This window comes from Cheilinus undulatus, linkage group 20 (assembly GCF_018320785.1).
Source record: "Cheilinus undulatus linkage group 20, ASM1832078v1, whole genome shotgun sequence".
NCBI classification, from domain to species: Eukaryota; Metazoa; Chordata; class Actinopteri; order Labriformes; family Labridae; genus Cheilinus; species Cheilinus undulatus.
In genome coordinates this window covers 37,129,181-37,153,514 of record NC_054884.1, presented here as the reverse complement: position 1 = coordinate 37,153,514, position 24,334 = coordinate 37,129,181, and the positions used below count along the sequence as shown (strand labels likewise).

The 24,334-nt window shown below is 40.2% G+C and overlaps 1 protein-coding gene across 1 annotated transcript; it reads right to left on the bottom strand.

Moving 5' to 3' along the window:
* Positions 1 to 1,173: 1,173 nt before the first annotated feature.
* LOC121528813 (protein HID1-like) lies at positions 1,174 to 22,929 on the bottom strand. Its single transcript, XM_041816422.1, has 19 exons — positions 22,773 to 22,929; positions 20,932 to 21,081; positions 20,060 to 20,230; positions 14,451 to 14,573; positions 11,218 to 11,324; positions 10,944 to 11,060; positions 9,914 to 10,145; positions 8,677 to 8,733; positions 8,457 to 8,597; positions 8,129 to 8,219; positions 7,845 to 7,996; positions 4,515 to 4,593; positions 4,267 to 4,431; positions 3,974 to 4,195; positions 3,741 to 3,889; positions 3,571 to 3,654; positions 3,397 to 3,488; positions 1,496 to 1,654; positions 1,174 to 1,359 (listed from the first exon to the last, which is right to left on the bottom strand). The coding sequence occupies exons 1-19, from the start codon at positions 22,836 to 22,838 to the stop codon at positions 1,296 to 1,298; spliced, it is 2,421 nt and encodes an 806-aa protein (XP_041672356.1). The 5' UTR covers positions 22,839 to 22,929; the 3' UTR covers positions 1,174 to 1,295.
* Between the last annotated feature and the right edge of the window lie 1,405 nt (positions 22,930 to 24,334).

Sequence of the window (24,334 nt, the reverse complement as noted above, 5' to 3'; positions counted from 1 at the left end):
TTTGCACAACTTTGCATTTGCAGATCTAAACATGCATCTGTAGATCAGTAGACACACTTGCAGATCTGTACATTTGTGGATTTGTGCATGCATTTGCAATCTACACATCTGAATTTGTGTACAGATCTGTGTGCACATTTGTAAATAGTTTTGCAGCAATAATAGCTCCATATCTGACTGTCTGCATCAACTTGCATGCCACATCGTTGGTCCAATTGTCCTTGATCCCTCTCAGAAGACTTTCTTGGGTGTACTGGTTCAAAACTGGTGCCATAAAAATCATAAATATGTACAGATTTTCTATAAAATACAAAACTGTTGCACCTTTCCCTTCAATGTTGCCTTCCTCCTCATCCCCCATTACGTCTCTTCCCCTGGATAACACATGCGCTCAGGCTGCATTCCAGTTACCTCAGATGTTGGAGCTTGGACTGACATCGCACCGAAGTTCATCCATTTCCAAGGAGTTTGTAACTGGGGGTACTGGGGGTTGTTCTGACTTTCTGGGTCCAAATTCTGTGAGAGCAAAGGTTGTCTCCTATCGGGCATTGTGGCGTAGTCATGGTGCATTCCATTTAATCTCAGATCTCAGAATACTGGCTGCATGCCTTAAAATCTGAAATGTACAGCTTGAACTCTTTCCAAAATAAAACAGCCATGTGTTCTGTGAATGTCCAACCAACGTCGAGGGTGTTGGATCCTCATATTTGTTTTTTTTTTTAATTCTGACGGGATATAAAACTTCATAATCACATCTACACATGATTCTCCTTCTGTTAAAGCAACAGTAAACATTTATGGTGCTTTTCTGTTCAGAAAAATGGCACAAAAAGACATTTACACCTCGAGCTTCAGTTCCCAGTCAGATCATCCAGTTTCCCATCAGCAGAACAGTTTTCGTATGACAGAATCCTTCAGTGTTCAGTTTAGAGCTTCTGATAATGGCAAGAAAGACATGCATTGAACAAGTCCAAGATACGCTGCAAAACCATGTGCAAAAACAATCAACAATCGAAACTATGACTTTTGTTTTTGGCAAATTGATCATTGTCACGTTACATGACCATTTTCAGCCTCTAACTTCTAACACAAGCAGTTTAAGGCAAGTCTTAAAATATTTTACACCTTCATTTTTGGTCGGAGGTCTAACAGTCATAAAGAAGAGCCAAGAAAAACACACTCTCTGCTTTTATTTCCTGAAAAAAAAAAACACCAGAGAAGGTGTGTGGAGTTCCACGGATCCCAGAAGGTGGACAGGCTGAAACGAACAGAAACGTGGATCCCACCCGGCATCTTTAAATCCTCTGGATCTCAAAGAGCCTGATGTCCGTGTCGTACCAGATTGGAGGATCCACATTGCTAAGGGTACAGGAAGAGAAACGGGCCATTGTTAAAACTCAAACTGTGAAAGTAAGTTCTCTGTGATTATTAGGTTTTACTGTGACATCTAAATAAATACATGCATTTAACACAGGCTCATGTTCAGATGTTTTACCGTAGGTAGATGACGCCCCACATGTATGTCCTGAACCACATGGCGGTGCCGGCGTTGGCTTGGTACTTCCTGATGAGGATGGGATGAGGGACAGGCAAGAGGCCGACCAGCGTGCCGTGCTGGAGGAACTTTAAGATTTCTGACTCGTCTGTCAAACCCCTAAAGACAGAAACTCACATTTTATCTTCATCACTTTATCTTACATGCACTTAACTTTAAAAAGATCCTGGGATTTGACCAATTTAGTCATTTCAAAAATTTTAACGGGCTGTCAGTGTTGAAGCATTGTTTTGATTATTTTAGGTCCGTAAATAGTGCATTAATTTGTTTTAATCGCATGCTTAATTGTCCCTTTAAAAAAACTGTAATGTGACAATTCACTTTGAAAAACTCACAGACAGCTCAGTGGACAGGTCAAAGGTTGTCTTTTTACTCTTCTATTATTTCCTTTACAATCCATAACAAGCTCTTTTTTTCAATTAAGTTCATGTCATAATCTTTGACCTACCCTAAGTTTCTCATTTTCTTTCAAAATAAAATGTAGCTACACTGGCTTATGCTGTAACATTAACTATATAGCTAGTGTAGCTTTGTTGGCTTTAGCTAAAGGTAAGAAAGCTAAAGCAAGCTACAGTTTGTGAGACTACTTCTAAAACGGGCCTGTACATAATTTAATCCTGGATTATAGCTCTGACCTTTTTCTCTGTTTTATTTATAATATGTTTCTTCATCTGTAATGTTTGTAATGTGGTTATTTCATGAATATAACTGCTAGACTTTGTTTATAAATAAAGTTGAATAAAAAAAATAATTAAAAAAAACCCTCCTAAAATGGGAAGTACACTGTACTGGCCAATTGCGGTCCTTTCGCTCTGAAGGAGGGCATCTCACAGGGGTGGTCTGCAAGAGAGGGTGCCTGAGATCTGCCATCTGCAGCCTCACCCCCTCCTATGCTAAGGTAAGTTTTCATAAAGTAAAAAAAATATTAGATGCACTGAAAATGAGCAACTGGCTGGAGAAGAAAATGGTGCATTCATTACAGAAGAGCCAGCACCACAAGAGGGAAAACTTTGGACAAAAAAAAGACTTTAGTGAGGTGTTATTATGATCTTTGGGGAATTATAAGAGGCGTTTCTGTCCATTTTCTAGTATTTAGAGAAAAAGTAACTACTATGGATGCAAGAGGAAATAACAGAATAATCCATTTGTCAGTTTTAATGCCTAAGCTCCTGCAACAGCCTGGGTCAGAAGCATTATTTTCAAATTCTCAGTATGTGCATCCAGGACTTTCTTGCTAAGGTTCAAGTATCCCTGTACGGGGCAGTTTGCTTTGCAGACTGCAGAAAAAATACATCAACGAGGCCAGCAAATAAATATACAGGCCTACAATAAACAATGATATAGCATGTAAAAGTATAGAATTTCAATAAATTACCATAAAAAGATGACAGTTTATTCAGGGAGCTGTAGATTGTGAATGCACTATCTCAAATCCCTTTGTAAAATTTCATCCAACTTTGCACAAATGTTGATCCTGACACAAAGATAAAATCACTGGATTGTCACTGGTCCATGTAATTAGACCTCATGTTCATCTCTTGTCTTCCAGATCATTCTTATGCACAATAACTTATATATAAGGGATTTTCTTCAACCTTTGCACACATTTTTACAACACAAACCTCCAACCACCAGCCCAACCCACCATTGTACTTCCACTGGCTGACAAATGGAAAATTCTCTGAGGCAAGAAACTGCCAGGTGGTAGTTCTACTTTCTCATGAAATTAAAATTAAGATAAAGTTAAAATAGGAAGTTTTACTTATTGATTTATACATCCTTTAATGGTGGAAAAAAACGACTGTAATCTGTCTAAGATAAAAACTTGAATAATTTCTTACTTGTCGATGCAGATCTTCTCCACCTGTGGGACCAGAACCTGTAAGAGCCTCATGATGGTCTGAAGAGGAAGCTTGGACTTCCAGGACAACACCTGAGAGAAAAAAGAGGCAGGCAAGACGATGAATATTTCTGAAACAACGATAAGTATTATAGCAGGACAGATTTGTACTAACCCAGTCAGGATTGGCGCTCCAGGCTGCTGATGATGACACGCTGGACAGACGACTCCTTGCTGCTTCTGACTCTGTGTGGTACAACTGTTAACAAAATAAAAGCATAGGACTAAAGGCAGGTAAACACACCTTAAAACAGAGAGAGCTTCCTTTATAACGATCTGCTGTACCTCGTGTTCTCTCCCAGAATTCGACTCTGTGTCACTTGCTCCAGCTGCAGCTCTGCCGTCAGCCATCATCTGTGGAGGCTCTGAGTGAGGAACAGTGACCATCGTACCATCTTCACTCACCTGGGACTTCTCTGTGATCTTATCAATACCTGTAGGACACACAAAGGTATTTTCAAGAGCAGCTTGCAAATTTAACTGATGGCAGTGCTAATGAAATACTTCAAACTTCCTACCTGGAGTGGCCTCTAAACTGGTTTTAAACGTCCCGGGCTCAGCAGGTACAGCCGGTCTGGAGCCCTCCATGGACTCATTCTCCTTAGAGTTTGTTCTAGAAATCCCCGTCTGCTTCTTCTTCTGCAGAGCTTTCTGGATTAACGCCGTATCAGACGGCAGGTTGGCCAGCTGGTGGAAAACATTCCTCTTCCTGATGATGGCGTAGACCAGGTTAAAGTTACCTGTGAGGGGGATTTAAGAATCAGTGGAGGCTGGGAGCGATTTGAATGTTGACTTGAGTCTTTGTTCTCACCATCAAACTGATACTGGATGATGTTGTTGAAGACCTCCAGCAGGAAGAAGACCAGGTGGTGGTTCTGGGAGGAGGAGAAGAGGAACCACGGCGTGGAGAAAGCCTCCAGCAGGTGGAGCAGCTTGTTGGCAGCGACCATGGACAGACTCTTCAGATAAGGGGAGACTGTGGTGGAGTGAGGCACAAAAAGTCAAATGCAATACATCTGTTTGTCCACCAGGGGGCAGCATTCCATGAGTAATACTCACTGTTGACTATGATGGTGAGCAGACAGTCAAACAGAGGCTGGAGACGCTGGTGTCCACTGGTGATGATTTTATGAAAGACCTGAACACAAAAGAGGAAAAGTGGAAGATAAGCTTGGAGGACAGATGAACTCAGTGATACTCAATGCTTGGCTCTTAAACCACATGTGGGTCTTTCGTCATGATTTGTGACTCTTTTATGCCTTAATTTGAAATACTATTCCCCCAGAAAACCTCAAAAAAAGGGAAACTTTGACCTCGGAAATTATCCATTGCAAGTCACATTAATCAGTTCGTTTCCCACACAGAGAATTTGCTTTATTTGTCAATCCTATTTTTGTCTGTATATTTCCATTGCCCTTACTTGCATTTTTTTCCACTTCATTTCAATTTTTGCCACTTTTAATCCATTTTACTGCTTTAAGCCCACTTTTGCATTTAATGGGACTTTTTCCATTCTTTTTTTTTTTTAAGATTTATTTTTGGGCATTTTTGTGCCTTTATTAGATAGAGGAGGACAGTGGATAGAGCCGGAAACAGGGTCAAGAGTGGGGGAGAGACATGCGGTAAAGGGCCGGATTCGAACCCAGGCCGCCCGCATACATAGGGAGCGCCTTTAACCACTAGACCACCTGCTCCCCGACTTTTTTCCATTTTTTGACCATTTGTCCCACCTTTTTGCTGCCCTTTGCCCATTTAATTCACTTTGCACTCATTTTTGCCATGGCTATGCCATTATTCTGACCATTTTTGCCACCTGTTACTCATTTTATTGTCACTTCTCATCCAATTTGCCACTTCTTGCCCTTATTCTGCCACTTTATCTGATTATTTTTGCCATTTTTCACCCAGTTTCTGCCATTTTATGCCTATTTTGCCCCTTTTGACCCACTTTCCCCACCTTTTTCTGCTTTTAGCTCATTTTAGTCACTTTTCACTCATTTTCCTGCCATGTTTTTGCTGCTTTTTGACTGTTTTGGCCACCTATAAGTAATTATGTTGTCAAATTTTGCCACTTTCTTCCCCTACTTTTGTCACTTTTCAACCAGTTTTTGCCACTTTTTTGCCGTCTTTTCACCTTTTTGCCAGCTTTAACCTATTTCAATTGCCACTTTTCACCACTTAGATTGTGGCTCTTGCGAAGGTATTTTTCAACAATTTAGCTCTTTGGTTAAGCAGGGTTGAGTAACATTGGATTAGCTGGTTTATTTTTTTGTAGTCAGTATATTGGGCATGACCTCACTGCCAAGCTACCGGCAGCCCAGGTCAATAAATCAGAATCAATAAATGACAATAAAAATGATGATTTTTCTAACTATTAAAAAGCATTTTCCTGAATATAAATATCTTAAATGTTACTTTAAAGCCAAGGTGTTTTAGGTAAAGTAAAACACACAAACTAAAAGTTAGCTTTTAAAATACAGAATAAGAACTGATCTGTAGCTTCTAAGGAACCCAAAACTTCATTTTGCCTTCAGGTCCCATGCTCTAAATCTGGTCAATAAAAGGTCAGGAAACTGAATTTGTCAATACATATCAATGTCCATGGTCCACTGTGTCTTTGTTTAACAGCATGGATCTCTGTTGAGACTGAATATCCCTAATTTGAGTGAATATTAGTCTGTTTTCCTCCTGTTCTCCATTTAGCAGACAGCCATGTTTCAGAATGTTTCTCCACTCAACCCAAAGGGAGTTCCACATCACTTTCAGGAAGAGCTGAAAGCCAGTCTGAGCAGCAAAAGATGTCTGTGTGCTCACTGGGTGAAAACAAAAAAATAACAGACTAATATCCACTGAAAGGGGACATATTTAACCCCTTTAAGACAAGTTTATGCCTGTGAAGTCTGTTGCTGAACACTCCAGTACTGGATTTCTGCATGTCTAAAACTCCCTCTGTTTCAGCCCTGCTCTGAAATAAGCTGTTTCTGTGTCTGTGGTTTTAGATGTTACTGAGCTATCTAACTCCGCCCCTGACTCCGCTCCTCTCAGGAAATGGGTGTGGCTTTTGGATATGGCTCTGAGAGGAGGGCAGAACTTTCCTCCAAGTGGGGAGGGCCAACCGAACCTGGGGGCGGGGCAAACTCCCCACGACATCATGAGGGGAAAATCTGAGAACGGCTTGTTTCAGCACACATTTTCTGTAAAGTGGAGAAAGAGAGGGTGAGGGAATGGATTTTTCTGGTACTTGAGGGGATTGTGGACAGGCCAGGGGCACATATTTTTAGAAAAGCCTGAAAAAGTGATTTTTGCATCATATGTCCCCATTAAATCCATATCTGCAGTACTTCTGCCTGTGAAACCAGCCAAAGACCAGTAAATGCTCTGGATACATACCAACTATGGTCAACTTCATTTTGATTAAACTGTATGGATCTCTTTCAAAGCCAGTTATCCCTTATTTAAGTGGATATTAGCCTGTTTTTCCTCTCGCTTTTGTCTGTCCCAATAATGTACGGATATCCTGTGCTAAAAGTGGCATCAATGCATACCCTCTATTGGCAGATAGTGGCTTATTGGTATCAACAGATGTACAGATTTCTGCAGACATTTGCAACCAATATTATCAGCTGTAAGTATCAGCCTGATGTACAAAGAATTTTGCAGAGTTTTGGGCAAGATAGCAGACCTTTATCAGCTGAAGTCTTCTTCTTTATTAATCCTTTTTTTCTCAAACTTTAAGGTCTTTTTCAGGATTGAAATTTTAGTTCTGAACTTTAGTCTTAATATCATTATCAGCCAAAAGAAATTTGTAATTAATATTGTCATATGATACTGGCATAAATCTAATTTTGAGCATTCCTACAAACTGATACAACAAATCATATAGTCTTGCTTCGTAGCCTCAGCCCCAATCGCTCACAAATAGTGAATTTACTATGAGTTGTTGGCAGACAGCATCACATCTGATGCTGTCTGCCCAGAGAACCCCAGATGGGGGGCAGACAGTGACTTCTGCAAGGGAGAAAAGCTGTTAAAAAAGCTCAGCTAGCCTCTTCTCTCAGTACTAGACTTCCCTAGACTTATCTCTCTTCATCTGGTTAGATGTGTAGTCTGTGATATTATTATCTTCAGGTCAGGTAAATCTGTTAACCCGTGGGAATAATCACTTTTTTGTCAAATTCAGGAATCATTTTCAATATATGTAGGATTTTCTGATGATAACTACAGTGTTTTTTTCTTTTAAGCTTTAATGTACTAACCTTCCTCTGTTCCCATTGATTTCTAACAGCATTCTTCACTTCCTGACCCCATCACACATTTGCACGTTGTCAGGGTCACATGACTGCAGACAACCTAAAGCAGCCATCTTTTGTTTCCCCCATGACCTCTTACCACGATGAGCAGGTCTGCGTGGGTTCCGGTAAAAACAGGAATATCCATGGGGACTCTGAGCGTGTATGGTTTATTCAGACGAACGCCAAAGTTTCTCTCTCCACTCAGTAGCAGCAGGATGAACACGCCGATGTGCATGAGGCCCACACGAGCTGCTCATGAAACAAAAACATGGTGTTTTTAGAGCAGATTTGAATATAATCCATGCATGTTAACACCTATCTTTATATGCTTATGTATAAATCAGTATTTGATCTTTGGAACAAACAGAGGCAGTGACTCACACTGGTCGGCTCTGGCATCGTTCAGGTTGAAGAGGATGGGAACGAGCATGTCCAACACATCGCTGCTCTTCAGCACAAAGAACAGGAACTTCTACAAACACAACAGAGTCAGGACTTCATGTGATTCTTACATTTTAACACTCACATAAAATTCACGAGTATTACAGGAGTCTTAAGAGTTGTTAGTAATTCTTTCATTCAGAAAACAGCTGTGTTCAAATTTCCTTTCTGAAATGTTATAGCTGAACAAGTCAGCACTGTAGTGACATTCATGCTGATTCTTTTGAGCTCTGAGGCCATTCTACAAAAAAAAAATCTATTTTCTTACCTTGTTAAAGTCGCAGAATTTCCAGAAGAGTATCAGGAGCTCCTGGTGAAACTGGATCCTCTTGGTGGAGCGAGGCAGGTACGTCTGGATCAGAGGGTTGTTCAGCAGGTGGGCCAGACCTTTAAGGATGAAGCTCAAGTCCTGATAAAAAAACAGAAAAACACTTAAACATCATGAAAAATCACCACAGTTGATGCTAAGTCTTTAGGTGTATTAGTACCTCTTCTCTGTGGATCCTGGACAGATAATTCACAAAGAGGTTATCAGGTCCCACCGGCTGAAAAACAAAAAGAAGAGTGAACAAAGTCTTGATTGTACGGTAGCCCATAAACTCTCCCGCAAAAATCAGTAATGACTACATAAGTGTTTCACAAAAACAAAAATTATTTCCTAAAACCCTCAAAAGCCAGTGAAACATATTTCATTAAACAAAAACATTTTGAGAAACAAGAAGAAAATGTGAAACATTTGAATAATTTATTAAATGCAAAAAAAGAAAAATAATAATAATTTAATGACATGCAAAGATGCAAAGAAACACCCAAACTTAAACAATGAATGTAAACAAAAACATTTTGTGAAATACTGAAACATTTCATGAAATGCAAAAACATGAAATGCAAAAACATTTCATGAAATGCAAAAAAAGGTTTAAAAAAAAAAAAAAACAGCATGCAAAATGTTTGGTGACATTTTGTGAAAAAAAAGTTTGTGAAAAAAATTACATGTCAGGGCATTTGTAAAATGCAAAAACTAAACTGCAATCACATTTTGTAAATGCAAAAAAGCAAAAAAAAAAAATGTTTGAAATGCAAAACCATTCTGTGAAATGCAAAAAAAAATTAAATGCAAAAACATGAAATGCAGAAAAATTCTGTGCAATGCCAAAAAAACATAATTTCTGTGATGCAAAAATAATACCTGCAAAGACCTTTGTAAAATGCAAGCACATGTAATGCAAAAATATTTTGTAAGATTGAAAGCTGTGAAATGGTAAAAAATATTATGAAATGCAAAAACGTAAAATGCAAACACATTTTGTAAAATGCAAAAAAGGGAAAAACATTTTGTAAAATGCAAAAATATTTTGCAGAATCCAAAACAAAAAGAAATGCAAAAACATGAAATGCAGAAAAATATGTTGAGCAATGTGAAAACATATTTTGTGATGCAACAAAGTTAAATGTAAAGACATCTGAAAAATGTAAAAACACGTAATGCAAAAACATTTTGTAAAATGCAAAAACATTTTATGAAATGTAAGAACATGACATTAAAAACATAAAAAGCAAAAAAAAATTGTAATTATTGTAATAGGACATTGTTTATATATCTTAGGAAATGTTTTTGTGTCTCTTTGAATGTTTTTGTTGTTGCCCTTCAGGGCCACCGTAGAAACCTTATCATTATATTTTTATGTAATGTCTTAAAGTGTTAACTTTTTCATTTGCTCTTACCTCTACATCCTCCACACCTGAGGACGACACGGCGGTCTCCAGGGCCTTGAGTGCGGCGCTGGTGGCCGACCCGGCATCGTGCTCCAGGGTGACGATAAGGATCTGGACAGCCTGCTCCACCAGCTGCTCTCGGTGGTCGGAGAACAGCAGGTGGTTGTAGGGGATGCCGTAGCCCACGGGGTCGTACGCACACACCACGTTGAGCAGGGAGGTGAAGAGAGGCAGAGCGTGTCTGTGTGAAGGTTAAAGGTAGTGAAAGCTGTAAGGCTGCTGTTTATCTTTGTGCTGTCAGAGTTTCCATGTGTTAGAGACGATCAGTCAAAGGCTCTTCAGGCGAGACGTTTATGGTACACAGCATAAAGCATAGACACATGGTCAAGGTCAAATTTGAACTAGGAGCTCCTTTTTTATCTTCCTTTCAATTAACTCCACCAGATTCAACATGTTTAGGGTTGTTTACATACTGGGTGCCTTTTCCCTGAGTTTGTCCATGCAGGGTTATTAAAGGTCATGTCTCTCCATAACACTGGATAGGTGCGATATCTCTGAATCACCTCTGGAACTGTCATTCAGACTCACCTTTGATCAGCACATTTATTCTGGTTATTAACAACCTAAAAACTCCTCAGCCTGGTTTAATTAAACTAACAAGCTTATAAAATTGGTCCATTAGGGAACTCACTGCATGAGAAACAATAAATGCTGCTAAGTAACTAAGATGCTGCTACCACTGCCAAAAAATTCAGCAACTTAGATGCAGCAAATTCAGTGACAGCCTGAGGTCTTTTGGGGTAGAAATGGTCATGTCCCTGTGCTTTAAGTGCATTTGTAAAAATAACATCAGAATTCAATATACAGGTATTTTAGGGAAGGTTGGGGACCAGCAGCATTTTAACTTTTACTGCAGCAACATTGTGTCATGTGCTTTGACTCTCCTGACTTTAGAGATGTGACCAGTGATTTTAGGGTTGGTAAATTTTCAACACATTTTTACAAGTGAGTCAGTGGTTTCTGTAGCTGCATGTGTTACCTGTTTTCTGCAGAGCAGAAGAAGGAGACCCAGGGATTGAGGTTTTTCCTGTCAGAGGACGGAGGGAGGTACATCGCCTCAGAGAAACACGTGAGCAGCAGCTTCAGCAGCTCCGTCCTGATCAGTTGGACCAGAAATATTAATTTCTTAAAGCAAAACTACAGGTTAACTAGTTTTCTATTCTGAACTGATTGCAACTTTTTAATAAAGTTTAATTTAAAAGTTATAATATTAACCTAACAACTATAGTAAAACAGGTCTTTCGGCGTCTTACCTGTTAAGGTCATGGACGTAATTCAGAGGAGGAGACTGAGCAAAGCCAACCCCGGCCTCCCAGATGTACTCACAGCTGTCGATGGAGCGGATATCCTCAGAAAAATCCTACACCACAGAACACAAATGCCTTCATCATGAGTGTTTGAGCTGATGAAAGCATCAAAGTAGGCACATACTGATGAGGTATTTTGTTTCTAGGTTGTCGAAGGCAAAAACACTTAACAAAAAAAGGCATTATGAGAGTATTCTTTACTATCGTACTGATAACGTAAATAAGGATCTGAATAAAGTGACATTATTTTATTCTTTAGTTATTTTAATATTCTCTGTTCTCTTTCTCTCACAGTTAAAGGTCTGTTTGGAGCAGAGCGGCCATGTTAACACCTACTACAGCGTGATTCAACAAGTGTCTGTCCTCTGCTGACAAACTGTATGTCTGACACCTCAGCTCTGATAACGTCGGCTTTATGAATAGACGTGACGAGGAGCTGCCATCATTCTCCAGGACTTAAACTGACAGCAAAGGGCGACAGGCCAGGACACTCAACACAAACACAAACCGTGTTTATGTGGGGATTTCTAATGAAATTCATCGATGCGTGAGTCGCAAATAACTTTTTCCATATTTATTTGATATTTAATACAAAATAAACCTCATCTATTAATATTTGTACTTTAAACCCTTTTGCAACCCTAAAACTACTGGATTAGGTTAAAGCTGAGCAAATTTGGCAACAACTGCATGAGTAAACTGCCATTGTTGCTTCATCAGCATCTAAATTATTTTTTTAATGCTGGGAAAGGTAAAAATGCAACTTAAAGTGCAGAAAAGACCATTTTAATAGCTGTCATCTTTCTTTTTAAGGACTGTCATGGCTGACATGCCTCCTCTTTGTCCCATGGAAGACTAGGACAGTACCTGTGGAGCAGTAGGGTGGGATGGTGGTTCCTATTTCTAAAAAGGAGGACCAGAGGGTGTGCTCCAATTATGAGGGTATCACACTGCTCAGCTACCCAGGGAAATTCCACTCTAGGGTGCTGAAAAGGAGGCTCTAGCCCAGTGATTCCCAACCTGTGGGCCGTGGCCCCCTGGTGGGCTGCAAAGGTATTGCAAGTGGGCCGCCAAATCATTTCAGATCATGAGAGATAGGAACTTTTGTTGTTATCTAGAGGTTATTGTGTGGACAGCTCCTTGAAAACTGTAATATTGAAGGTGTTGCAACATGTTACAGATGCTGCGTTAGCGACTGTGGAGCTTCCAACATGTTTCTCCTGTATTCAGTTCACTCCTTTATGTTCAATCTTCAATAAAAAAAGTTCTCTGAGAACGCATTATATGGCCTCCGTATTTATGAGGTCGGAGGTGGGCCGTGAAGACTTAAAAGTGGGCCCTGAGTTGGAAAAGGTTGGGAACCACTGCTCTAGCCTATTGTCAAACCTTAGATACTGAAGGAATAACGCAGATCCATCCTGGTCATGAGACAGAGGACAGGGCTCGTTGCTCTTGCAAGGCACCTTGACGGAACATGGGAGTTTGCTCATCCAGTTAACATGATTTTTCTGGACTTGGAGAAGACTTATGACTCCCACAGGAGGTGCTGCAGGAATACGGGGTTCTGTGGATGCAGTGGCGAGCCTCTATGACTAAAGTCAGAGTTGTTTCTGCATCCTAGGCACAACGTCGAACACGTTCCCAGTGCATGATGGCCTCTGCCAGGGCTGCCCCTTATCCCCAGTTCTGTTTGTGGTTTTCACAGACAGGATCTCAAGGGGGAGGAGGTTTGTCGATTGGGTTTGTGACTGAATGCAAAGCAGTCAGGGCGAGAGTCAGCACCTCCAAGTCCGAGGCCATAGTTTTGTGCTGTAAAACGGTAGATTGCTTTCTCTAGGTGGGGAGGGTGTCTTTGCCCCAAGTGAAGGAGTTTAAGTATCTCAGGGTCTTGTTTATGAGTAAGGGGGAAATGGACTATGAGATCGAAAGGCAGACTGGTACTGACGATGTTCTACCATACCATCTTGGTAAAGACAGAGCTGAGCTGGGGACAAAACTAAGTTTATCAGTCGATCTTCGTTCCAACCCTCACCTATGGTCATGAGCTTGACAAAAGCATGACATTGTGGGCTCAAGCAGTCAAAAGGAGATTTCCCAGGATGGCGTCTGAGTTCAGCCTCAGAGACAGGGTGAGGAGCTCAGACATCCAGAGGGATCTCAGAGTAGAGGCACTGCTCCTTCACCTTGAAAGGAGCCAGTTAAGGTGGTTCGGGCATCTGATCAGGATGCCTTCTGGTCGCCTCCCTGTGAAGGTCTTCCAGGCACGTCCAACTGGATGGATACCCCAGGAGATAGACCCAGGACTCACTGAGGGGATTATATTGCTCATCTGGCCTGGGAATGCCACTAAATCCCCGAGGAAGAGCTGGAATACGTTGCTGGGGAAGGAGATGTCTGGGTGGACTTGCTTGGCCTGTAGCCACCGCATCCCGACTTAAGATAAGCAGAAGAAGATGGATGTATGGATTTTTGAGCTTCTTTTGTTCGGACAGTGGATGAAGCAGTAGTAATGAGGGAGCTGCAGGTATCTTTTGCAAATGAAACCTGAACTTTCAGTCTGTTTACACCATTAAGAGTCAGGTGATATGGCTTTCTGGGTAATTTGGTTGACCTGAGCCTTTAATACAAACACAATTTGACCTCAAAAACCCTTACTGGGAGGAGACTTCTCATGCATGAGGCCAGGTGGGAACAAACGACCGCCGCTGGTCATTTTCCACCTTCTGCTGCATTTTTAAACACGCTCCACTGACTCAAACATTTCCTCTGAGGGAGGCAGACTCTAAAGGTGTGAGAGCTGCTCCTACAGGACGGACAGACGGTGTTTACTCAACACAGTTGAGACGCGTCCACCCTGCTCTCCTCAGCCCTTTAGACAAACATGGCCACTCCTCCCACTCTCGGTCCCTGCTGAGTAACTCATTAACAGAAGCTACTGCCTGAGAGGATTGTGTGAAGGAGATAGCTGGTATCACCACGGGCTGAGTAATACAGACAAGCCTCCTTTTATACCAGCAGTGCGGTGTTTGAACTGTTGTAGCTTCAGGGCTGAAAGAAAGCAAACAGAGCTTGAGCACGCGAGTTTGACTCCTTACATGGAACGACTCTTAAATTACCACCTCAGATGTTTGAGCGATCCTTTCTAACATTTTGTACATGAAGAGTTGTAGTGGACTCACTGCGCTGTTCTTCTTGTGGCTCTGAGTGGTAAAATCTGGACAGAAGAGCAGATCGGCGATGGCGAGAAGCAGAGACTCAGCCAGCGGTCGAGCTTCATCATCGTCACCATCATCATCCAAATGCTGCAGAATAAAGAGACAAGTAGGTGAAGTTTAAGTGAAGTGGCAAAACAGCAAAACTACTCCATAAAGACGCACTTTCCATTTGTAACACAAAGCATGACAGCATTTTTTCTTTCTACACCACTTTTCATGCCAATTATTTGAAAAAATCAGTACAAATAATTAATATTTGTACATAATATATGAGGCAGCTGTTTGTGAATTTGCAGAGGGAAGGAGGGTTTGCCGTTTTGGAGACTTTAGAATTTCCTATCTGCTTTTTGAAGATGATGTGGTTCTGTTGGCCTCAAGCAGGCACTTGGATAGTTTGCAGCCCAGTCCGAAGCAGTCAGAATGAGGGTCAGCACCTCAAAGACTAAGGCCATAGGTCTCTACTGGGAAATTGAGGGTTGCCCCAGGACAGCCTGGCGGTAGATGGCGGTACTGGGCAAGTGGCCACAATGGGTTCTTTGCAGTCACGTGATTCTGATGAGGCGTTGGGGTCAGGAAGCAGGGGACATCAATTAGGAATGAATGGGAACTGAAAAGTTTTCTACCTTACAGCTCTAAATGGGCCTCTACGCTGCAGTTATCATCAGAAAATTCTCCATACATTGAGTACGATCCCTACACTTTACAAAAAAGGGACAGTTTAACTGATTTACCTGGCATGGAGGTGATCATTATCACAAATACTCAGTCCTGCAGACATCCTAGTTTTTCTAGCCGGATAAAGGAAAACAGGAGTCTCCTTAATATATCATAAAAATCCCTCATTTTGTCACAAACATTCTCTAAATTTAAACAGCAATAGACTTCCAACTAAATAAACCTTGTGGAGTGAGTTTCTGAGGAAAGATGTGCAGTACACTAACGAGCCTGTGCTGCAAAACGACTCTTCAATATTATATTACGATTCTTTTGACAGACCAGAGAGTTTTTTCATAACTGACAGTTTTGACAGCTCACTCACAGTCTCCCTCAGAGTGGTCACGTGATGTTGCTGTGACGTGTCTTGTCAGCTGATTTACACAGGTTTTGGCACTGTCTTCCTACCGGTAGAGGCAGGACAACAGCGCAATCTGCAGTCCGACTTCTTCAGGACAATATCCCAGGTGTGTGAGGGTAAAAAGGCCCCCTCATCCCGGTTTATAGTCCTGTGGGCGCGTTTCCGTGTTTCGATTGCCTCTTTAATCCAGCCACGATGTTTGTTGTCCTCTGTCCCAGTGATGTTTTCTCCATCCCAGTCCATGATGTGGTTTTCTCTTTTGCAATGGTCGGAAATGGCAGATTTGTTCTTGTTCTGCTTTGTGTTTTGTTGCTCGTGTGCAGAATACTGCGAGTGAGCAGTCGAAACTGTCAGGTATGAAAAAACTTTCTGGCCTGTCAAAAGAATTGTTAAGAATAAATTAACAGTAGACCAAATGAACCTCACTGGACCTCCATCCTTTGTCTTTATTTAATCCACACTTAAAAAGCCAAACTTGGACCAAATGAAGAGCTGTTTGAGAGTTTACCAAGTGGCAACCTCTTGTCCTGAAAAATGAAGCTGATGCAGAAGTGCAAAAAATCGCAATAACGCGAGTGTCCACTTGAGGCTGGCTGCAGGAACACTGGAGGTCACGTCTGATCACCTGTTAAACAGCTGGTTTTTACACTAGAAATAAACTGGTTTACAGCCTGGCTCAAAAAAGCAAACATGTCTCATCAGCTAGTGTCCTCATGTGTGTGAATTTTTTTGCACCACAATGGTTTAGATTATATTCAAGAAAAACCTCACTGCGCACTGATTGCCGCGTCTTATTTGATTGACAGATAGCTCGACAGGCAGAAGCTACGTTTCTGTCAACCAGAATGCTAGCTAGCTAGCTGACAGGAAGTCGAGCTTAGTTGGCGGGTCGTTAGGTTGATCCAAAGTTCGGTTGAGACAGCGATTTCAATATGGAAGCCTCCGCGGATTGGCTTCAAGAGCTGTTTGAGTCCGCCTATTTTAAGCAGACGGCTGACGTCACATGGGGTTTGTCCAATTCTTTCTACAGTCTATGGAGCTAACCAACTGTACTGAGCTGAGCAAAATAATCTGGATCTCTTAAAAAAAAAAAACAAAAAAAAAACAGATTTCTTGTCACAACGAGTGAGACTGGACAGACATCAGTGGAGGAAATATGGGTAAGATCAGTTTGGTGCTAAAGCATTTCAGTTTAGTTTCGATGTGCAAGAGTTTGCTTGCATTTCCTGGTATTTAAAATTTAAAAATGTTTTTTTTTTTTTTTATTTTAGTGCCTATGACCTCTATTTTTGTTGCACTGGTAACAAACAGGTATTGATATAATTTTATTTTCAAAACTCCAGTATCGTGATAACTCTTCTTTAGGATCAACAGCTCTTTTATGCACCAAGCATAAACAATAGTTCAGTACAAATATGTATGAAGTAACATGCCAGATGTAATAGACAGATATGCCTCATTTAAATGAAGTTGACATCAGTATTTTCTCTCTAAATCTTAAACTGAATTTAAACAAACAACCATCAGCCTGTTTCTTCCTGCAGCAGCTCTGCTCTTTGCCTCGGTCCCACACTTTAATTAAGGGACATTCAATCCCTCCTTAATTCAACCACTGACCAGGAGGAGAGGGAGATACAATATGGGCAGTGTTTGCACTGCGGGTCCCAGCCGACCAGGTAACCAGAGAACCAGCTGCCTTCGGGACAGGGGGGAGGAAGAGGAGGGGGTCTGAGCTGGACAGCATCACAGCAGCAACAACAGTCTCATCTTACAGTCCAGATCCTGGATCAGACCACAGCATCGTCTCTAAACGCTGCAGATTATCAGAACTGAGAATCTCAGAGGGTTTACAATCCTCTGATGTCTGCGGAGCTGAAAGACCGCTGATGGATTCTCGTCTATGAAGTCCTGAGGGTCCCAACACAGGAGGGAGACTCGGAGAGAAAAGGGGAACTTTATGACCATTTAAAACCCTTCACTTCAATATAATCATTTCATTTGCATCAAAACATACAAAAAAACCAAGGGATGTAAAAGTACCTCACAGAAATTGACTCAAATGTGGAACTTTCTCATCCATTTCCAAAAATCGAAGGATTTCCTGACGTCACATCAGGCCCCATAATGAATCCTCATCACCCTGCATGCCTAAAGCTCATGCACAGGACTTAAAGCCTAAACCTTTTACAACAGAACTTATGTTTGATAAGTAGAAATCCAAAAACCCATAGGCCAATAAAACCAGCGTAATCCTAACTTCTAGGTTAGGCTATAAAAATACACCATCACTGCAGAAACCTATTAGCTTATATTAGCTGCAGAGAAGAGGTTCTCAAGTGGCGGGTCAGGACCCAGGAGTGGGTCACAAATGAGTTCCTTAAGAAATAAAGCTGAAAAAAGTCTAGGATGTATGGAATCCCCAAGTGGACACACATCCATACTTCTATTTTATTTTGTTCTCTCTTCAAAAACACATTTGAGGATTTTCTTAAGGTTTTGACTTCTTTGTTTTATTATGAACATAGCAATGAGATAATGAGGTAATTCTTTAAGAAAGCACCAACATTTCCATAATATCTCAGTAAAGGCAGTATAAATGAAATGTATGCATGTGTTCAACTATGTTTGTTCCATCTTAGATCCAAAAAAGCGAAATTTTCCATTAAATTGATTTAACTGGTTGAATTTTAAAAAATAATGGGTCACAGTCTCTCATAAAGAGTTGGTGGTGGGTCCTGACCAGTATAGAACAACTGCTGTAGAGGATCTTTATTCTCTCAAATATTTAAGCTAATAGAGAAAACAAAAAAAAAAAAACAAACATCTTTGCTCTAACTTCAAATCTATTGTGAGAATTATGATTATTTGAGTGAACTGCTCCCTTAAAAGGTGACATAATAGATTGTTTGTTGTCTTTGTATCCAGCCAAAGTCTGTCTGAGCGTGCTTATGTGATTAGCCGCTGTTGTCACATCAAACTGTTAATGGCGTTTCCAGTCACTACCACTAAATTACTTCCTGTAAATTAAAAAAAAAAAAAAATCATTTAACACCACTGTCGATCAAGGAGATAAAGACGGGGACTGCCTTTAACTCTTGCAGTAAAAACAACCACAGCCACACAGAAAGAGGTGAGTTCAGCTAGAAGAGAAGGTGGATTATTGCTCCTTTGAGGCAGTATTTTGCTATTAGAGCCTAGGTAAAGGACTGACAGACAATATAATCAAAATACTATTCATTTAGAGCAGTGTTACTCAACCCTGCTTAACCAAAGAGCCAAACTGTTGAAAAATACATTTGCAAGAGCCACACTGTAAGTGTAAATGTGACAATTAAAATAAGTTAACAGAGACAAAAGTGGCAGAAAGTGGCAAATTGGGCAGGAAGTGACCAAAAAAGAAGTTAAAGTGACAAAAAATTGTCAACATGTGGCAAAAATCAGAAAAAAAGGTGGGGAACATGGCAAATGCCAGAAAAAAAGGTGGCAAAATTAGGCAAAAAGGGGCAAACACTCAGAGAAAAGTGGCAAAAATGGGGAGATAAAGTGGCAAAATAGGGCTGAAAAAGGCAAAAGGTGGATGAGAAGTAGCAAAAAAATGAGTTACAGGTGGCAGAAATGGTCCAAAAGTGGCAAACCCCTAGCAAAAAAGAAGTGAAAAGTGACTGAAATTGGAAAACAAGAATAAAGTGGCATTTTAAGGCAGCTTAAATGGGCTAGAAGTGGCAAAAAACAGGCAACAAGTGCATAAAAATGCAAAAAGCAGGATAAAAGTGTTACAAATCGTTGAAAATTGACAGAAAGAAGTTGTAAAAATGGGCTTAAAGTGACACAAACTGGGAGAAAAGTGGCAAAAATGGGGAGAAACAGTGGTAAAATGAGGCAGAAAGTGGCAAAAAATGCATGAGAAGTGGAGAAAAATGAGTTACAGGAGGCAGAAATGGTCCAAAAGTGGCAAAACTGCGGCAAAAAAATGTGTGAAAAGTGTTTAAAATGGGCAAAAAATCAGAAGAAAGGTGGGAAAATGGGCAAAAAGCATCAAAGACTGGCAAAATGGGAAATAGGTGGCATTTAATTGCAAAATACAGCTTAAATGGGTGAAAAGTGGCAAAAAAAAGACTCAAAAAGGCTAAAAAAAATTGCAAATAGCAGGATAAACGTGTCAAAAAGAAGTGGCAAAAATGGGCTAAAAGCAGTAAAAATGGAATAGTAGTAGCAAAAAATTGAAATAAGGGCAATAGAAATATCCAGACAAAGGAAAAAATTTCCTTTTTAAGATTTTCTGGGGGAATAATCTATCGAATTAAGACATAAAAGAGCCACAAATCATCAGAAATGAGCCAGGCATTGAGCATCACTGATTTAGAGGTTATAAATGAATAAATCTACCACTGTTGTGATCATCATTGTAGTTTAAAGAAACCTCTAAATGTTGCAGGTTTACACCTGCATGATCGCTCCTCTAAAAGATCTTGTCAGTGCATTTGTGTCAGAGTCATACCCGCGCTCTGCCGGCTCCAGGCACGGTGGACCAGAAGAAGCCTCTCCAGTCGGCGTCCTCGAAGATGTAGGGCAGGATGCGTGTGAGCAGGCGGGTGCAGTTTAAGACAACCTGGCGCTCTTTGTCTGAGGGGCAGCCGGAGTCTGCACCCTGGACTAACCTCTCCACCGCCTAAGAATAAAAAAAGAACAAGGGGAAGAGGTAGGACCACACAGATACTGTGTGATAGATACTCTACAAAGATACTCTACAAAGATCATAAAATTAATGTCCTTGGCCCTTATTTATCTGGACCCATTAGTGTTGAAAGAATAAAGGATACAAGGTTAAAGGCATCCTAGACCACTTTAGAAAGAAGTCTGAATGTGCTTCTTGTTGGTTTATAATAATCGACTAACTTGAAATTAAGGGGAAAAAAAAAAACAAAGGAGCATTTCCCCCCAAAATAAGTATGCATTCAAATACTCTGTCAGTGGTAACTGCTTGACTTTGTCTAGGAAGGGAGAAAGAATTCTGCCCTAAAGTGGACAACTACTGGCTCGAAACCAAGACAGATCTGATCAGAAAAATAAGTAAATATCAATCCAGCTCAAAACTATCTGCTCTACTCTGCAGCTTGCAAACAGAAACATGCAATTGCAATTTTTTTGATGATAAAAATGTCTGCTTCCTGCCTGTTTTAGCTGCTTTCCCCAGATACCTTTAATGTTCACAACAATGAGGTGTAACAGTTAAAGGGTGGGAACAACAAACAGCAGCATTCCTCAGAGTCTGACTGTATCCAGGATGGAGCACAGACAGTGGTGGATTGAGAGGAAGTTCAAGTGCTGCGGGCTGGGGTCAAAAAAGACCCTGGTGTTAACCCAGGTTACCTTGTAGCAGAGGGTTGCCAGGTTTGACGGTGACTCCTCTCTAACAGCTCGGATTTCTGCGGCTGGCACCAGAGCGAAAATGTCCTGGACGTTGGTGGAGGTGTCGGCCCAGAACTGATCCCAGAAGGCGTCGTCTGTGGCCTCTACGGGCTGCAGGAGGACAAACACAAATATGTCATTGAGTTTGTATGTAAGTATTTTTAATTTGACCCAAGTATCCTCATTTCAGTCCAGAGCAGCACCGCATCTCAGAGCTGTGACCTCCACATGAGCTCCAGCTGTGATTCTGCACTCATCTTCATTCATTATTCATGGCAGCTGCTAAAGATAGACTGATGACAACAGGCAGCAATATTACTGAGAAAACAATCACAGCAAGGGTATACATCAATCTGCCTACATCCTGTGTGTGCTATTTTAACACTTTCACTACTTTATGACTCCATCAGCTGGTTATTTGGTAAAAAAGAAAGAAGAATCTGACAGTTGTTTTAAAAATCCACACATAGATGGGTCTGGATTAGACATAAAGAGTGCATTTAAGATGCTAAAGGAAACATAAAGGTAGCTTCTACATCGATTAAGGGCGCCAGAATTTTTTATACTAAAATTCTTTTTGCAGAGTTGTTTACTTATCAATAGCATCTAAAAAAAACTACATATTTAGGTCAGCAGGGGAGCAATGAATCCATCAAATGTTGCATGCAAAATCCTGCAAAATGTACAAATGCAATAGCAAGGTTTCAGCACTGAAACGCTGCCAATCTGTTTGTCCAATTTACACAGTGTGATGGTGTTTGCTTGCAATTTTTTTGTGCCCTAAAGATAAATGGATTATTCAATTTGTCATAAAGTTTCCAAAAAGCAGTAAAAACAAACAATATATTTACCTAAGCTGCAACTTAACTTCTCTCAGTTTTGTTCTACACAAAAATACAGATGTTTAGTAACTTTTTTTTTTTTTTTTGGCTTGAATAAAGCTGTTGATTGCTAAAATATATAGACTTGGACTTTTCTTCCAGCTGCATCCCAAATTTAAAACCAAAGCAGGTCTGATAACAGAGTCAGATCATGCCCCAGATATGGATGAGTCAAATTCGGTTAAATTTCACATATTTAAAGTCACATTTTCCCTTAGTGGGTTATTTATTGATTGTTTAAGTCACTGAGCTCTTCAGAACGACCCATTTAGGATCACAGATGTTTGTAAATGGAGACTGCATGGCTAGGTGATGATTTTAAACACCGGTGGCAACGAGTCTGATCAAAACGCCTGAATTCAATAATTAACTGGTGAAGGCAAATACTTCAGTCCACACAGTGTATATATATTAATGGGCTAACATGGTAGCTACATCCCAAATGTCATACTGGAACAGAGAGTTGGAGAACAGAGCCACATCAACTTTATCTGGTTAGGTCCACCTTAAATACACCTGCTAGGGATACAGTCCTCACCTTTGTGCTGTAGATCATATCAAAATCAATGTATTTCAAGATAAATGTTCCTTTAGCAGCGTTTAAAGGTTCGTTTAAGAAGTAAAACAAAAATGAGAGGGAGTTGTGTCATCTGAAGGCCAAAAGCAAGCCTCTCATGAGACTTAAAACTCAAAAAAATCACAATATTTCAAAAGATAATTGTGTAAATTGATTGAAATCCTATTTTAGAAACCGCTTGGAGTGTTTCCCATGTAAATAGAGCACACTTTCTATCCAAAGGGCTGCAGCTGAAGCTACCATCTGGCACACTAACTTTATCTCCCCAGCTGACTTTAAACCACAAACCGACGCTCTCCTCAAACGTCTCTGTCATTTTTAGAGTTTTATTTTGAAAAACCGACCTGCGTTTTGGTTGTGAGCTGAATCACCGCTTTTCTGAAGTGAAGTTTGGTGTCCGCGTTTCCCATTTTCTGTTTCAGGAATCACCTCCAGCCTGTTTGGATCCGTGTTAGACCAAAGAAGGATAATTTCCCTCATCACCGCTGACAGCCGCTGGACATGGTGATGCGTTCAGGGGATACTCGGAAACTACAGAGTTCAAGGGAAAATTGTTCAAACGCTGTTTGTTGTAAGCCTGTATCTGTTTTTATTTTTTCTGTTTCTTTTTGTGTATATTTTTAAGAGACGATACACGAAGTTCTTTGTGCTAAATGTAAATTTCATTGCGCAATTTAATTCCATGTTGAATTTGAAACGATCGCTAGCAAAAGAAAAGTAAAATAAGCACTTTTGTAGAATTTTTCCCAATGTGAACCAAACTTGTAGGGAATTTAAAATTAAAACAAAATAATGATGTAAATATGATATGTAAATATATAGTTATAATAAATAAAGTACCAAAATGAGGCACTAATGGCACAAATTTACACGCAAGTTAACGAAAAATTAATGTTATAGCACGTTCAATGGTTTTAAAAATATATATACATAGAATCAAGCAAGAAAAAGTTTAGGAATAAAAAAATCTTGTAACAGAAATCCAAGAATATATTCAAAACAATAAATGTAAAACGTGTTTTGAAAATAAAACTTCCTCTTTTTGCCTCAATAAATAGAATATTTAAATGTGTAAATGCCCCGTAAGAAAAAACTTCATGATATTTAACCCCCTAGGCGTTTAAAATCAAATGTCTTTGTCTACTCAGCGGTTTCCAAAAAATCCGACTGTCAGCGAAGGCCACACAAACTGAGCAGGATCCAAACAAGGCGACTTCCGGGATCCTAATGTACATATTGGCTTTCATTCACGTAATTCATTGAATTAAACTGCTTTCATTTACATTCGTTAGTATGAAACAAAGATTCATGTGGAGGTAAGAAAAATAAAAACATCTTCATCATAATTATTCAGCATTTTATTTTATGTCAGCGCAATGATAATTATTAATTTTACTGACTTTAAATCAGTGGCTCCATGACAGTTTTAGCTGGACTGAGGATTAATACACTGGTATATTTGAGGAGCAACAGTGACGTCAGCCGAATTAAGCAAACACGGTACCAATGTTTTAAAGAAGGCCCATTTGGCAGAAATTCAACGGTGAAGTTGTTTAGAATATGTATATTCTGATAAAACTGTTTTAAAAAGTACTAGCATGTAAAAAAATGACCATTTCTTACGGTATTGTAATGTAAGAAATTAAATAAAGCAGCCTTTAACGCTGTGGAATTTAAAAAGTCCTTCAACAGTAGGACAAGCTACCTACCATCGGTGTAACGGTTTAGCGTGTTACCGTGTTAAATGGTGACCTTCACCCGAATGCGTCTACTGTACAACAGGTGTAGAAAGTATTTAAAAATCCCTAGACTGCTTATGTTAAAACAACAACAACTTAAGAACAGACATAGCTACGCTCAAAACATACCTAAATATTCAAAAGTTTTTAAAATAGAATGACATTAA

Bases quoted from the DNA above. Each gene is read 5' to 3' on its own strand.
- LOC121528813 (XM_041816422.1), bottom strand. From the start codon at position 22,838: ATGGGAAACGCGGACACCAAACTTCACTTCAGAAAAGCGGTGATTCAG. The intron at 8,734-9,913 runs GTAAGAGCAAAT...TTTGTTTTTCAG, and splicing joins CAGGTGTGGAGGATGTAGAG to CCGGTGGGACCTGATAACCT. The intron at 1,360-1,495 runs GTAAAACATCTG...CTGTACCCTTAG, and splicing joins TGGGGCGTCATCTACCTACG to CAATGTGGATCCTCCAATCT.